General features: G+C 44.1%; 1 protein-coding gene across 1 annotated transcript in view; it reads left to right on the top strand.

Annotated features, from left to right (window-relative positions):
• Positions 1-15,129, top strand: part of myo10 (myosin X) — a 111,726-nt gene extending 96,597 nt beyond the window's left edge. The window contains exons 22-40 of the mRNA XM_022761775.1: positions 70-297; positions 1,218-1,257; positions 1,503-2,450; positions 2,849-2,969; positions 3,750-3,993; positions 4,298-4,393; positions 5,384-5,477; positions 6,358-6,413; positions 6,985-7,127; positions 7,474-7,665; positions 7,759-7,916; positions 8,259-8,382; positions 8,845-9,142; positions 9,250-9,457; positions 9,763-9,899; positions 9,974-10,094; positions 10,996-11,472; positions 12,354-12,545; positions 12,750-15,129. Of these exons, the coding sequence (XP_022617496.1) occupies positions 70-297; positions 1,218-1,257; positions 1,503-2,450; positions 2,849-2,969; positions 3,750-3,993; positions 4,298-4,393; positions 5,384-5,477; positions 6,358-6,413; positions 6,985-7,127; positions 7,474-7,665; positions 7,759-7,916; positions 8,259-8,382; positions 8,845-9,142; positions 9,250-9,457; positions 9,763-9,899; positions 9,974-10,094; positions 10,996-11,472; positions 12,354-12,545; positions 12,750-12,860 (3,988 nt within the window). The 3' untranslated portion in view covers positions 12,861-15,129. The remainder of the gene's footprint in view (positions 1-69; positions 298-1,217; positions 1,258-1,502; positions 2,451-2,848; positions 2,970-3,749; positions 3,994-4,297; positions 4,394-5,383; positions 5,478-6,357; positions 6,414-6,984; positions 7,128-7,473; positions 7,666-7,758; positions 7,917-8,258; positions 8,383-8,844; positions 9,143-9,249; positions 9,458-9,762; positions 9,900-9,973; positions 10,095-10,995; positions 11,473-12,353; positions 12,546-12,749) is intronic.
• The last annotated feature ends 907 nt before the right edge of the window (positions 15,130-16,036 follow it).

Below are 16,036 nucleotides of genomic sequence, written 5' to 3' on the forward strand. Positions count from 1 at the left end.
CTCGGCTCAACTCCAAAAGACCCACCTTTTCATTGACTGTGTTGTCTATTGATGCTGACCTACACACAGGAAGCAGTACAGGAAGCTGCTGCAGTGCATTGTGGTCATTCAGAAGAACTACCGGGCTTTCTACTGGAGGAGGAAGTTCCTGCTCCTCCGCTGGGCGGCGCTCACCTTCCAGAAACGCCTGCGAGGCCAGCTGGCCCGCCGGGCCTACAGCCAGCTGCTGGAGGAGAGGAGGAGGAGAAGGGAGGAGGAGGAGGAGCGGCGCAGGAGGGTGGAGGAAGAGACGGAGAGGTGGGCTAGTCACAAGTTAAAGTGGAAGATTTAAATTCTACCGATTGTTGCTCTGATTTCACGCTTTTTCCAGTTGGTGCTGTTGTGAATACTGACGGTGTTGTGTTAGAGGTCTGTTTAGCTGGGAAAACAAAACCCTCTGGCAATGATGCAACTTAACTCATTACATTTCTGGGTTGTGTGGAATGAGCACAACAAGTGGGACTGAACAGCGATAACCACCATGATTTATGATGCAAAGACGCCACCTACAGAAACACTGTCCACTGACAGAAAACCTGAGCAGGGCTGGGCTGTCGGCACAGCACAGAGAGACCAGGGATGAGTCCTAATTCCACCCCCCCCACCACCTCTTTATTTTTTCACTTCACATTTAAGACATCCATTCAAATGTTAAAGTACGTTTTCTGTCAATTTCCTCCTCACATTTAGACCATCTGTCTAAATAGCGATTCAAAGCCGACCCCCGAAAGACAGGACACAGTTGTGGTGGAGACACGTCTGAGTCTTTAAAGGCTCAGTGCCTCAATGGTATTTACAGCTCAGAGAGAAGGTGCTGCAGCACCCACGAAGTCTGACTGAAAGGTGATCTCTGGGAAATGTAGCGAGTGCAGTGACCAGCAACAAAGATGGAGGCTAAACACACAGAGAAAGAGCAGAGAAGATGTATAATGACCCTAATTAGCATACTAATACCAGCATACTTGTTTTTATAAAAGCTTGGTGTTGTAAAGCATCCACTGCTGTTTTGGCAGATAATGTGTATTTTCTGTCTGACCTTTACACCTGCTCTCTAAAAGGCTTTAATGGGGTTTTAATGCTATGATGAGACGGGAAATGTAATCGCTGTTGTTTTGGTAAATCCTATCTCTTACTGTCTGTTTCAAGCCACTGATGTTTGTCTGTCTGTGTCTGTGCAGAGAGAGGCGGAGGCTGGAGGCTGAGAGGCTTGCCAGAGAGGTATGATGATGAGTGGATTACTTCTACATTTTACTGATATTTCACTGATGACTTCTTTGCAGAGGAGCCCAGTCTCTATAAGCATATTTGGATAGATAATTGAATTTGTTTGTCTGATCATTTTTGGCTTTTGGTACCATGAGTACGATCAGTGTTGTGCATATGACAGGAAAGTGGGAACACCACACTCCAAAAACAGTTTCCATGAGGTGGTTTTCCAATTTTTGTCTTCTTTCCATCCCCAGGCAGAGGAGAGCAGAAGACTGGAGGAGCTGCACTGTGCCGAGGAGTTGGCCTCCCTGCTTTTGGCTGAGTCTCAGTCGGCGGTGGCGGTTGCAGCACCGCCAGACGTCCTGGAGGAGCTGGAGTCAGCAGAGGTTTTGGAGGAGGCGATTCGTCCTCATGAAGCATCTCAGGTGGAGGAGATCTTACGACTGGAGCGGGAGATCCAGGCACTGCAGAGGCAGAAGGAGCGTCAGGAGCTCTCCTTGACCGAAGCCTCCCTCAACCGCCTGCAGCACCTCCGAGACCAGGAGCTCAGGCGGCTGGAGGACGAAGCCTGCAAGGCGGCGCAGCAGTTCCTGGACTCGCTGAACTTTGACGAGATCGATGAGTGCGTGAGGAACATTGAGAGCTCCTTGGGAGTCGGCGAAGGGGAGGAAAAGGAGAAGGAGAGCGGACGGAGGAGAGGCAACGATGAAGAGGAGGTTGACGAAGGTTTCGGGGCAGATGATGAGGCCTTCAAAGACTCTCCAAACCCTAGTGAACACGGCCACTCAGACGGCCAGCGGACCAGCGGGATCCGAACAAGCGACGACTCGTCTGAAGAAGACCCGTACGCCAACGACGGTGTGATCCCACCACTGCCGCCGACCACCCTGCTTCACCAGCCACTGCCTTTACCACCGGTGCCCCCGCCCTGCCACAGCGCCTCATCCAGCGGGGACTCGGCCTACTGCCATCCCCAGGCTTCATCCGAGGCTCAGTCTGATGACCTGGTGGAGCTCATACCGCCAGACGAGGACTCAGACTACGACCAGGACGACTACGATGAGGGTGCCATCGTGTCCAGTGGCAGTGTGGCATTCTCCAACCCCCGAAGCGGACAGTGGTCTCCTGACTACCGCGGCTCTGTAGGCACCTACAACAGCTCAGGGGCGTATCGCTTCAGCTCAGAGGGGGCTCAGTCTTCAGTGAGTATCCCCTGTCACTTTCAGCCATCGTGGTTGCTGTTCTCAGTGAGACAGCAGAGAGGCTTATGGGATACGGTGGACAATTTGGATAAATGTTTGATTAGATTTTGTCACCATTACCAAGTAGCTTAAGGTTGAAACAAAGCATTTGTCATTTAAGTTCTTGAGATCTTGAAAGACTAAGGCAGAATGCTTGACGCCTAAAAAGTAAGATCCAGTACAATTGTTGTTTTCCTCTTTAGTGGTGTTTTTTACACTTCAAACCCATCGGAGTCAGTTGGAAAAAAGAATCCATAGCCAAAATAGCTCTTTGAATATTCCACTGCTAAAAATGGATGCATTCAGCCATACTAACAGTGTACGTCTTGAATGTCTAACCTCAATTACTTTTATTCCAGTTTGAGGACAGCGAGGACGACTTCGACAGGTTCGACACCGATGACGAACTGTCGTACCGGCGGGACTCTGTCTACAGCTGTGTCACACTCCCGTACTTCCACAGCTTCCTCTTCATCAAAGGTAACTCCTTCATCACAGTACTTACGCTTCTTTAAGAAAATCTGTGAAGGGTCACAGTCATCCCGGTCATGGTCATCCAAGAAAAGCTGAATCGAGGGCAACTGGACTCAGTTGTAGATACTTTAAGACCTTTTCACCTCTCACTCAAGAGGCTTTTTTAAGAAACTTAATGGGTGTCTGTAAAAGCAGTCATCTATAAGGTTAGTTTTTAAATGACCTCCAACCAGGAACCCTTACAGGGTAAGTATCACAGTATTACCCTGATTGATAGGTACTTTCTCTATTTCCATCTTTGTTTTTACTTTCCCAGCACATCTTAAGAGATCTTTGACGATGGAAACGATAGTATTAGGAAGGTCGCCATTGTGCAAATATTTCAAAAATATCCTCTTATGCGTGTGCCTTTATGTATGTTCAGTTAGAAAGTCAGAACCTTTGTGAATACAGTGTCTACAGTGCCATCTCCATGAGTGGGGCTATACACTGTCCCTGTCTTGAGTCTGAGAGCTGCAGACTTTTTCACAATGGCACCTTTTGCCCTAAGAAGGCTCTGTAACAACACATATAACCCTTAGTGGCACAGTATAGTTTTTCTCTAATAAAATGTATAGTCATACTTGGTTTCTTCCTCTGTTTTCCATTGTCACATCAAGTGTTGCCCTCTAGGTGATTTAATGCATCAAACAGACTTTGAAATCTAATCTATCTACAGTCACAGCCCTCCTCCTTCAGAGATGTCGCAGTAGAGCGTGAAACACCTCTCACATTTTCCTTCTCCAGGCGGTCTGATGAACACGTGGAAGCGGCGCTGGTGCGTTCTGAAGGACGAGACCTTCTTGTGGTTCCGTGCCAAGCAGGAGGCTCTGAAGCAGGGCTGGCTGCACAAGAAGGGAGGCGGCTCGTCCACGCTGTCCCGCCGAAACTGGAAACGCCGCTGGTTCGTGCTGCGGCAGAGCAAGCTCATGTACTTCGAGAACGACAGCGAGGAGAAGATGAAGGGGGTGCTTGACATGCACACTGCCAAGTAAGGACTAAAAAGACTACCTCAAAAAAGCTTTTATTATGATGTCATCGGTGATGGGGGTGGAGTCAGCTGTGCAACAGTAGTTATATTTCCAAACCAGAAGAGGGTGTCTTAACTCTATAAGCAGTTGTAACTCCTAAATACAGCATTTACAACACTTACTAATAAACTATTAATGGAATTCTCTTTATATAATATAGTATTTACTTACTACACTATGACACTTTTATGACTTACTATAATATGACAAACCAAGTAATATATTCAGAGTTCATTTGGTGTTTTCTTTTTTTGTGATGTGCAGAGAAATCATCGATAACACCGGTAAGGAGAATGGAATCGACATTGTGATGCCAGAGAGGACCTACCATCTGATCGCAGAGTCTGCTGAGGACGCCAGGTCAGTTGTGCGTGCGTGTGTGTGTGTGTGTGTGTGTCTGTTTCTCCACACACTTACCAAACATGTCCTCAAACAGATATTAGAATTGAAATTAGAACCCCAGAGAACTAGAGCAAAGACAGTGTGGTCATAGTGGTCACGATGTCAGAGTAGAAACCCAAAGCGATGGCTTAAAGCAGTGAAATCACAATCGTGTCATAATATTATGATTATTATTAAATGAAATCAGTACATCGTTACTGCAGCGTTAATGCTGTACTCAATGTTCTGCTACTGGTTTCTGTCCTTTCTGGTCCTGTTATTTCCTTGTTTGGTATGAACACACACACTCACAAATTCTCAGTCACAGACAGTATAATGAGAAGGTATTGTCACTAGGGGGGTCGGTGTGCCGGTTGCCCCCGGCAACACATTGATTTCCTCTCAGAGGGACAGTCCACTTCCTCCATATATCTGCCCTGACAGGAAGATGGTGTGTGCGTGTGTGTGTGTGTGTGTGCGTGTGTGCGTGCGTGCGTGCGTGCGTGTGCGTGTGTGTGTTGGCAGCAGGTTTACAGTGCCAGCCTCTCTCTCAGTGTGAGCCAACATCAGCTCCATATGTTTGTGACAGTCATTCAGAACACAGAACTACCTTCATTTCTCCCTCATATATACACACAGATCTCCATACACATACACATACACATACACACACACACACACACAGAGTATATAGACAGTTGAAAGGGATGCATGAGTACCACATTCTCCAAAAAGTTCATATTTCGACTAGAATTTTTTCTCAAAAGCAAATGTCTAAATTTTCCTCTGGGTGTGTTAGTTTTATGTGTTTGGCATGTGTCTGCTTCCAAACAAAAAGAAGTCAGGCTTAAAGTACAAAATAGTTTGTGTCAAAGTCTATAGGAGATAATTTGATATGTGATGATTGGTTGTTGCGATTGCTGTAATATCATGATGATGATCATGTGGATGTTGTCGTCATGGTTACAGCCAGTGGTTCAGTGTGCTGAGTCAGGTCCACGGCTCCACAGAGCAGGAGATCAGAGAGATGCACGATGAGCAGGCCAACCCCCAGAACGCCGTGGTGAGTACCGTGGGAAATCAAAGCGCTGAAGTGTCGTCGTACTGAATGCAGTGCTGGGTGTTTTTAGGCAGAAAAATACTTTTTTTTACATTTAATTTGGTGCTAAAAACTTACTTCAGGTTAGACTGTCAAACAATGTCTTAACAGCAAGAAGATAAAGTTCAACTACAAGGTCATTCAGAAAGCACAGACCTCTGCCAAGTCCAGTGTCAAACAATATACACCAGACTTCAGAGAAAAAAATCTAATTCATAGTAAATGATCCGGATCTGCATCAAAATTTAATGAGTTCGTCCCTGGCTCGTGACCCATCCCTCCACCAAGTTCAGTAAATCGGATCAGTAGTTTACGTGCCTCCATCTGCAGGTTTCTACCTGAGTCAGCGTGTCACTTTGTCTTTTCCTGTGTGTTTCAACTCTCAAAACCCCCAAAAACATAGTTACTGGTAACGCTTGTTCCATTTTAAGACTTTTTACAGATCACAAGGACGGAACGCATCAAACACATTTAGTATTACGCATCCAAAAACATCCTAAACATCTTCACATGTTCATTATACAGGGTGGATATGGATAAACTCCCCCGACGTAAGAGCCGGTAGTCCTTTCTGTCCTGTTGTCATCCTTTGTTTAAACTGACAGGACACATGGAAAATGCCACGTCCTTTTTTTTTTTCACTGTTCTACCTGTGAGTGAAGGTCTTGCTGTTTATAATCCTGTGTGTGTGCGTGCGTGCGTCTGTGCGTGCATCTGTGTGTGTGTGTGTATGTGTGTGTGTGTGAGAGAGATAATTGGTTTCCACGTGGGGCAGAGGAAGGTCAAACTCATTATCCACACCCTGACGAACACCTTCTCCTCCTCTCTCCCTCTGTCTCTTCAGGGAACGTTGGATGTGGGGATGATCGATTCGGTTTGTGCGTCAGATAATCCAGAGAGGTGAGAGGATCTGCATCAAACGTCACGTCTCTTCATTCTCTTAGTGCAGACCTGCACTGGTTCTCACACTCAGGTTCACACACTTGAACAAAGTGAAGTGTCAGATAGAAGTTAACAGTCTTCATTGACCTGCTGGACGTCTCTACATATATTCACATTAGGTTTAATAACCCTACATATTTGCAAAAGCTCATTTGTGTCTTCTTCTGTGGTGTCTCTGCTGCTGCAGTCACTTACAATTATGATTTTTAATTTCCATAAAGTTAGTGGTAAAATGAACAGCAAAATGCAGCTAGTGGCCATTTTTTTTCTTATTTTCAAGTCAGCCACCGGCGCATGTTTAAAACTCAAGCAATGTCTCAATAATATAAATAATGAATAATTCCTGCTTCATTACTTCAGGTTGAAGCCTCAGTCTGAGGTCACACAGTTCAGAGTCTATTCTGGTCAAAGTTTCATCCCTCTTCACTCGACCTGATGACTGATGATTTTACAGTAGCACTACAGCGTTTGATCCATCCTTCACTGTCTTCCTCTCACCGCCACTAACTGCCTTCCTGAACCTTTGCAGGCCGAACTCCTTCGTCATGATCACGGCGAACCGCGTGCTGCACTGCAACGCCGACACACCCGAGGAGATGCACCACTGGATCACTCTGCTGCAGCGCTCCAAGGGAGACACCCGCGTCGACGGCCAGGAGTTCATCATCCGAGGTGACAACGCAATCACTTAACGTCCCTCTTTACTGTCTGTGTCCTTTAAGGGCGGCTCAAGGGCTGGAGTCTCTCCCAGAATGCATTTAAGCAGAAAAATGCTGTAGAGCGACAACACCCACAGATATGAGCAATGTTAGAGGAACATTTTAAATTTTGTCGTGGATGCTGCTGATTCATTTTGACCATTTTTCCTTTTTAAACTTGTATTAATTTGACTTTTTCGCTTTTTTAAAACTTAAAAAAAAGCAGAAAAAGCAGAAAAACATCATTACTGAGTTTTCTGATGTAGTCTGATGAGGCAGCACAAATAATGTATTGCATGTGATTGCTTTATTTCCTTCAGGCTGGTTGCACAAAGAGATGAAGAACAGCACCAAAGCCTCGCTGAAACTGAAGAAGCGCTGGTTCCTCCTTACCCACAATTCCCTGGACTACTATAAGAGCTCAGAGCGTAACGCCCTGAAGCTGGGAACGCTGGTGCTGAACAGCCTCTGCTCGGTGGTTCAGCCGGACGAGAAGGTCTTCAAAGAGACGGGTAGGAAAAGGAAGGAGCGCTGGAGATTTGATTCGGTTAATCTGGTGAATGTGTTGAATCATTTTCTCTCTGCTCGCCGTCACTTCCCCGCAGGCTACTGGAACGTGATCGTGTACGGCCGCAAACACTCGTACCGCCTTTACTGCAAGCTGCTGAACGAGGCCACGCGTTGGGCCAACTCCATCCAGAACGTCATCGACACCAAAGCTCCCATCGACACGCCGACCCAGCAGCTCATCCAGGACATCAAGGTGAGAAATGTCTCTGGATAAAACTGATGGAGAAGCTGCAGAAGCTGCATCCATGTAGTTGTAGTTCCCGCCACAAGCTAAAAGAGGACGACACCAGGCAACGATTAATTAATGTATTTTATAAGATGTGGATTTTTTTAATGCATGTAAGGATCATTTTGAAGGCAGTCTGATTCAGTTTCATTCAGAAAATAGTTCAAGTGATCACGACAGCTGCAAAGAAACCCCGACTGAAGTCCTGTAAACTCACTCGTACCGTCAGTCCTTCCATATCCCCCCCAGTAAACCCTCAGATAACCAGCAGGGCGTGGTACTGACGTCACACTCCTCTGCTCTCTGCAGGAGAACTGTCTCAACTCTGAGGTGGTGGAGCAGATCTACAAGAGGAACCCCATCCTTCGCTACAGCCACCACCCGCTGCACTCGCCTCTGCTGCCGCTGCCCTACGGAGACATCCACGTCACCGGTGAGTCACACAGACAGGCAGGCGTGAGGGTGGAGGGGCGGTCAACATAGAAGATACTGATCTATCTCTGACTATTTATGCAAAGTTTTAGATTTGAGATTTCAGTTATATTCATTTTCATAGTGCCATCAGAGGACTCCAACTCTTGGGAAATTTGGGTTTTTAAAAGCCTTAATTCATGTTGTTGGTTAACCTAGGTTTAACTTAGACACCATAATAAGGGAGGACAGGTTTTACCAAAACAACAGGAATTGAATAAGATAGATGATGCAGATACAAACAATAAAGAATGTATTTCACAAGGTACATATTGTTCGCCACTAGCAAAGTGAAATTAAATTGACTGATTTTTCAAGCTACCTTGTTTAGCTGCACAGGCTGAAGCTTCAGGCCAAAACTCTTGATCACAATCCAGTGCTGAACACAGACCATGACTAACCTCTTCCTCTCTGCTCCGTTCAGCCCCGAGACACAGGAGCTACACGACGCTCCAGGACGAAGCCCTCAAGGTGTTCAGCTCTCTGCAGCACTTGGAGGGCGTGGCCGACCCGGTGCCCATCATCCAGGGCGTTCTGCAGACCGGCCAAGAGCTCAAACCGCTGCGGGACGAGCTCTACTGCCAGCTGATCAAGCAGACGACACGACCGCCGCAGCCGGGAAGCCCTGGGAACCTCTGCAGCTGGAAGATCCTGGCCTGCATGTCCTGCACCTTCGTCCCGACCAGGAGCATCCTCAGATACCTCAAGTTCCACTTGAAGAGGTACGAATAACCGCTTTTCTTTACATGTTAATCCACTGATTTTTCAATTCTGCTTAATGTTGGTTGAATCTTTGACATTGACCCGTTACAACTCACCCTCTCCGCAGGACTCGAGAGCTCTTCCCCGGCTCAGAGATGGATCGTTACGCCGCCTTCGCCGTCGACTCCTTGAGAAAGACTCGAGCCAGGGAGAACGTCCCGTCGCAGGAGGAGATCCGCTCCATCGTGGCACGGCAGGACATGAGCACCACCGTTCACTGCCACGGAGGAGGCTCCTGCAAGATCACCATCAACTCGCACACAACAGCCGGAGAGGTAGGGTGACACCGGGGCTGCTGGGACACAGGTGTGGAGGATAAGGTGCTTAGGACAGGGTGCGCTGTGGTTCAGCTGTTGTTTAAACTTTCTATGTGTCTGGAATGAACTGTCAAAATGCCCAAAAAACACCAGGATATTGTTGCACCAATGAAAACATGACGTGAGAGTCTTTCAAAAATGTTTATACAATTTGGACAAAAGTAATCATCTCGATCATTTTTGGAGGTCTTGGTGTTGAGATAGTTACTCACAGTTCTTGAAAGTATAATTCATAGCTAATCGTGACTGTGTGTTTGTGTCAGGTGGTGGAGAAGCTGATCCGCGGCCTGGCCATGGAGGACAGCAGGAACATGTTTGCTCTGTTTGAACACAACGACACCACAGAGAAAGCCATCGAGAGCCGCATGGTGGTCGCCGACGTGCTCGCCAAGTTTGAAAAGTAAGTGTCACGACGCCTCTGAGTGTGTGTGAGTGTGTGTTTCGGCCGTTGCTAACTCGTGCTCTGGTCTCCAGGTTTTCGGCGAGCCCAGACGAACACAACACGGGCTGGAAGTTTTACTTCAAGCTCTACTGCTTCCTGGACACAGACAACGTTCCCAAAGACAGCGTGGAGTTCGCCTTCATGTTCGAACAGGTAAGACGATGTTGAAACGTTTACACAGTCACTGTCCTGCTGTGCGCAGCTGTCAGACTGACAAATGATTCATCCAAGATAAACAGCTGATTTGCAATTAAAAACAGACAGAACATAAATGTTTGGGTTTGACTTAATGATTATTTTCATTATTGATTAATCTGCTCTTTATTTTCTCAATCATTTGGCCCCAAAATGTCAGAAACTAACGAGTCACAAAAAAACCTATTTTGTCTGACTAAAAGGCCCAATCCCAAAGATATTCGGTTTCTCTTGACAAACTACTTAAACAAACTTAAACAATCGAAACAGTGATGAGGCCTGGGTAGTGATCAGTTTTTTTATTTATATATTTTCATTTCTATTTTATTATTATTAAATGTATTTTTCTATTCCTTTTTTTCTATTTTCTATTATTTTTATTCCATCTTATTTTATTTTTTTATTTTAAAGGACAGATTCTATAACTTTATTGTTGTTATATTTACATCTGATCGCATTGTGACTATTTGTAGCAACAGTTCTTGTAGAGCAGCTTTGTGTTAAGACAAAATCAAACAATGATGCATTTAAGATGATTTTGTTGAAAGACATTTTAAATTCCTCAATACAAGGCACTGAAAGAATTACAGTTTTGGTATTGTACTAAAACATAGGTATAATATAATCACCAGTATTGAACTCTTTTAGAAAATTCCCAGCCTTAGTGGTGAGAAAACATTTTCTTCTGCCTAAAATCTCAGTTCATAATAAATCAGGTGTTTGGGAGTTGTTTGTCATGTCCTGTATTTTTAAAAGACAGTTTTATACATACAGTTTTGACAGAAAACTTTCTTACCTACTGACGCAGTTGTTCTTGACGTGGTCATCATCTTGTGTTTTCTGTTTGTGCTGTCCACAGGCCCATGAAGCTGTCATTCGTGGTCAGTATCCGGCCCCGGAGGAGACTCTTCAGTTCCTGGCGGCCCTGAGACTTCAGTACCTGCTGGGTGATCACAGCTCTCAGGTCAGCGTCCCTGAAATGTCCCAGGTGTTCCCTATGGCACGATTACGGGCCCGGGTGCAAAACTCGGCCAAGACGTTCGCTCCGGGCACCGGCTCGGTGGCCGACCGCTCAGGGACGGCGGAGAGGAAACGCTCGAGCTTCCTCGAGGGAACGCTGAGGCGGAGTTTCAGGAGTGGCTCGCTGAGTCGGCAGAAGCTGGATGAGGAGAACAGCCTGGAGGCCTGGATGAGGGAGGAGGCGTCCGCGGTGAGGACCAGCGTGATGGACAAGTGGAAGAAACTGCAGGGGATGAACCAGGAACAGGCCATGGTCAAATACATGGCGCTGGTGAAGGAGTGGCAGGGATACGGGTCCACGCTGTTCAATGTGGAGGTCAGTAATAAGAATAACATCCAGTTTTTTTATTTGTGGACTCACTTGTTGGTCCTTAAATTCTGTCAAATTTGACTTAATTACTTTGTAGTTCTTCTTTTTTTTCTTTAATCCATTGAATTTTCAGACAAACGATTGACATTTCAAGCATTTCAATATAAACTTTATTTATGAGAATATTTATTTTATTCATGTAGTGTAAACTATTTTACATCCCTAAGACACAATGAAGAGCATTTGGAATTCATTAGTTTTGAGAACTAAAAATTGATTAATCATTTAAATATAAAATACCAGAAAATACTAATAAACGGTTGCTGTTATAATTTCTCACGGACCAAGGTGACATCTTCAGATGTTTCGTTTTGTCCGACCAACAGTCCAAAACCTAAAGATGCTCTGTTTATTTACACCTACGACAAAGAGAAGCATCAAACCATCACATCTCAGAGGCTAGAAACAGTCTAAATGACTAACTTATTATCAGAATAGTTGCAGATAAATTTTTTGTCAGTCAACTAATGTTATTACTGTTACTTATTAGTTTTAAACTTTCAGTAAATTACAGAAAATAATTATAACATAACTGACAGTCATGGAGGCATCTGTCAATGAGATAAAGTTATTAAGTAGATGTGTACATAAATTCCTGAATGTATATACGTTATTGCAAAAGAAATGCTTACCATGAACAGTATTTAAACTGGGGTGAAAAAGAATGACAATTTTACGGATTACAGCTTTAAAATCATATTTTTGGCAATTTGAAAGTCTTTTCGTGTAGTTTTTGTGCGGCTTTGAGAAGTTTGGATCATTTTATTAAGTTTACAAATGGTGTTTTTGTAGTGTAGCAAAACAAACTGTATTTTTTGTTGTTTCAGTGTCGGGACGGATCGTTCCCCTATGAGCTGTGGTTGGGCGTGAGCCGGGAGGCCATATCAGTGTACAAACGAGGGGAGCCATGGCCCCTGGAGGTTTTCCCATATGAACAGATTCTCTCCTTCGGAGCCCCGCTGCCCAACGCCTACAAGATCGCCGTGGAGGGCCGAGAGCTGGTCTTCGAAACCCAAATGGTTCGTATAACAGAACAAATGCTCCTTCAGAACTGTTGGTTTCTTAATGTTGAAATAAATGATGTGATCACACAAATTTACTGAACCGCGGTGAACAAAGCCACAGTCTGAAATTTCACCGTCACTAAAAATCAAACAAACCACCAACATTTAATCTTGAAACCTCATGAATTGTGTAACTGCTCCTCTTCCTCACCTCTGTAGGTCATGGACATCGCAAAGCTGATGAAGGCCTACATCAGCATGATCGTCAAGAAGCGCTACAGCAACTGTCAGTCCGTCAGCAGCCACGGCAGCCAGTGTAGCGCCTGGTGAAGCGCCGCCCTTTAATCCGTGACCTATGGCCACATGCCGCAGGAGGGCCGAGCGTGGCCGAGCGTGGCCGCAGCTGTCTGTGCATGGACGCCCGTCCTCAGCGCTGTGGAAAGAGCAGCTCGTACATTTGACTCTGTGAATGCTGGAGACAAAAACCGCAATGCTCTTGATGTTAACTAGCTCCAATGATTTCTTTTTGACTGGTTTTGTTCCAAAACACTACACATCCACACCGGACTTAAACTTTAAGGTTTCAACAAAGTTGGAAGTATGGTGGCCTTTGTTGCCAGTAAGCAAAATCCTGAAAACACTAATTATTAATCAATCATCACAAAGCAGACAAGTCAACATGCAGAACCTAAACTGGAATCAAACAAACTACTAGAGTCATGGGACTCCCTGCAATTGAACAGATTAAACCTACAATGCCTGGTAGTTGTCAATGGGGGAAAACATTTAGATAAATTGTTCCCTTAAAGTGTCCCTTACCATTGGATTACTTATTAATAGTTCCCTCAAAATAACAATTAATATCCTCAAATTATTTAATCGTGCTGTCACATTGCTTGATTTGCAACTGATCTTACAGTGAAACAATCCGTTGTACCTTAAAAACATGTAAGAGATGGTTTAATGTAACACAGTGTTGTGTTTAACAGTGAAATTCAGAAGTCAGTTGCACAAAACATCTTAAGTTTTCTTCTAACTTTTAATTTCTCCTTAGCTGAGGGAGTTACTTAAAAGGGTGTTGCACAGAATCTCTTAAAAAGTTTCCTTAGTTGAGAAAAAAAGTTAAGCTGTAAAATTCTTCTGTTTCCATGGAGACTGTTGATTTGCTTCCATTAGCACTTGTGATACCTGTCATCACTTCTGGGAGGCGGGTAACATTAAAGAAAGAGCACTTCTATCTCACCCTCCTGTTTTGACGGGAACTTCACCACGGTGAACTTCCCTGGTCGCTAAGGTCTTTTGTGCAACAATTTAACCGACTTTAAGTGATTGCTGAAGTTTAAGACTAAAATAAGGAGAAGACCTTAAATTCTCAAGTGAAGATTTTAGGGAAACCTTAAGGAGAAAACAAAAGGGTGTTTTGTGCAACTGTTTGTATTTTAAGGAAACCGTAACTCAGACTTAAAGTAAAATCTTAACAAGGTGTTTTGTGCAACCGGCCTCAGAAGCACATCCACTTATCTAAGTCCAAGATTAAAAGAGCACTGGCGACAAGAACAAATAAAACAAAGGTTGTTCATCAACTGATTCAAGGGCACAAACATATTCTACAAAAATAAAGTAAGTAATTAAAGGGTATAAATTATCCCTGAGGGAACAAAGCATATTGACAAAAACGATTCATCCAAACTTTTCCTCCTGGCACCCAAATACAACAAATTCTTTTACAAAAACTTTTCCACTATTTCTCAAACCAAAGAAAATCAGCTGAAGGCTCAACACAACCTTTGTTTCCTCATTTAGGAGTTTACTCCTAAAACGTGGTTGTGTTTTGTTTTGGAATAACTTCATTTCTTCCTGATGCTAACGTGCTACGGCACTACAAGGATGTTGTCGCAGGATCGGGGGTGTTTGTTGCTGAGGTTTTTGTTTGTGTGTGTGTGAGTGTGAGAGAGAGCGAGAGAGACAGACAGTGTTTTCAGAGAGGTGTGTCTACAGGCTGTCTGAATGTGAGAAAAAAAAAAAAAAGCAGAGAAGTTGGTGAAAAGAAACTAAAGCCTTCATGCCTTTTCCTCTCTGCTTTGACAAACTCTGGGACTGGATCGTCTTCTCTCACGTTATCCAGGATGATCTGTTCACTGTAAATAATATGCAGCTGTGCTCGTCTCAAACATTTCAAGTTTGCGATTGATTGTCTTGATTCGTTCGCTGATTAATACGAAGGTCACGCAAGTGCCTGTTTCACTGCAGCAGGACGACCTCCAATGAGATTCTCTCTCGTCGATGCCACTCTTGTTCCTGCGTAACCAGAATCTGAAAGGTGCTCCCACGTTCCCTTCAACTACCCATGTTTTTTGTAGCCTGCAAAATCCGTCCACCTGCGCAAATCATTCAAGCTAGAGTGTGAAAGATACTGAAGGTATACAGCACATTTCAGCATCACCTAAAACACACATTTTGCAGAGAAGAAGAACCTACATCATCATGTACTTCCTAAACAAAATTGAATTTAGCATAAGAGAGGCGGCTCTGAGCCTCTCTTCTGATTGGCTGACTGTTTTCTGAGTGATCCAATAAAAATATAGCAGATTTCAGTTTAACACTCAGAGAAACCAAATCCTGCAAGGTAGGATGGTGGGTCCAGGTGGGCGGGGCTTGGGACGTTCCTGAAAGCAATGGCTGTTTTGTTGTGACATCACAAAGTCCTGACGGCTGGTTTTAAGGCTCAGGTTCTGAATACAGGCTGTGTGCATTTCTCTGTGGACTGAGGCTTTGATACTTTCACAGTATTAATATAGAACCTAGACCTGCTTTATAATCAAACAACAAATGGACATCTACTTTTAGACTATATGGACCTTTAAATACAAAGGCCTGAGACTGATGTGAAAGTCTCCAGTAGAGGTACCACATTCACCAGATTCATGGAAATTTAAATACAGCTGTGATATTTTGGGCTGTTTTAATGTGATGTCACATTTGAACTAATTGTCATTGATGGTGTGCAGGTATTTTTCCTCTTTTCCAATGTTTATATTATCTCTCTGCACCTGCATAGCACTTACAAAAGCCACAAAATATGACAAAAAGACATTTTCACTGAGGTCTTAATATCTCTTACAGTTATTCAAAGTTTTAAGGCATCACATGAATGTCATTTAAAGCAATGCAAACTGATATAATTTAGACATTAGTAGAAATAAATGGTGGATTCTGATGCAGTGACTCAGGTTTTAGTTTGAATGGCTTGTTCAGTTGGACTGTTTGCAGTGTGACATTCCTACTACTTTTCCATTCAGTGTAACATTTCACTGGAGCTCCGCGGGCGGCAGATCCATCCAAAGACGCGTGTGCAGGTTTCTTCTACAGTGCCTTGTTGTATATTGCTGTACACTTAATTTGTTTTCCATGTGTGGTTTCCTTTTTTGGTATACTGTGCAATGTTATATATATATATATATATATATATATATACTATATATACTATATATATATATATATATATA

This window comes from Seriola dumerili, unplaced genomic scaffold (genome assembly GCF_002260705.1).
Source record: "Seriola dumerili isolate Sdu_G_001 unplaced genomic scaffold, Sdu_1.0 BDQW01000432.1, whole genome shotgun sequence".
Classification (NCBI taxonomy): domain Eukaryota; kingdom Metazoa; phylum Chordata; class Actinopteri; order Carangiformes; family Carangidae; genus Seriola; species Seriola dumerili.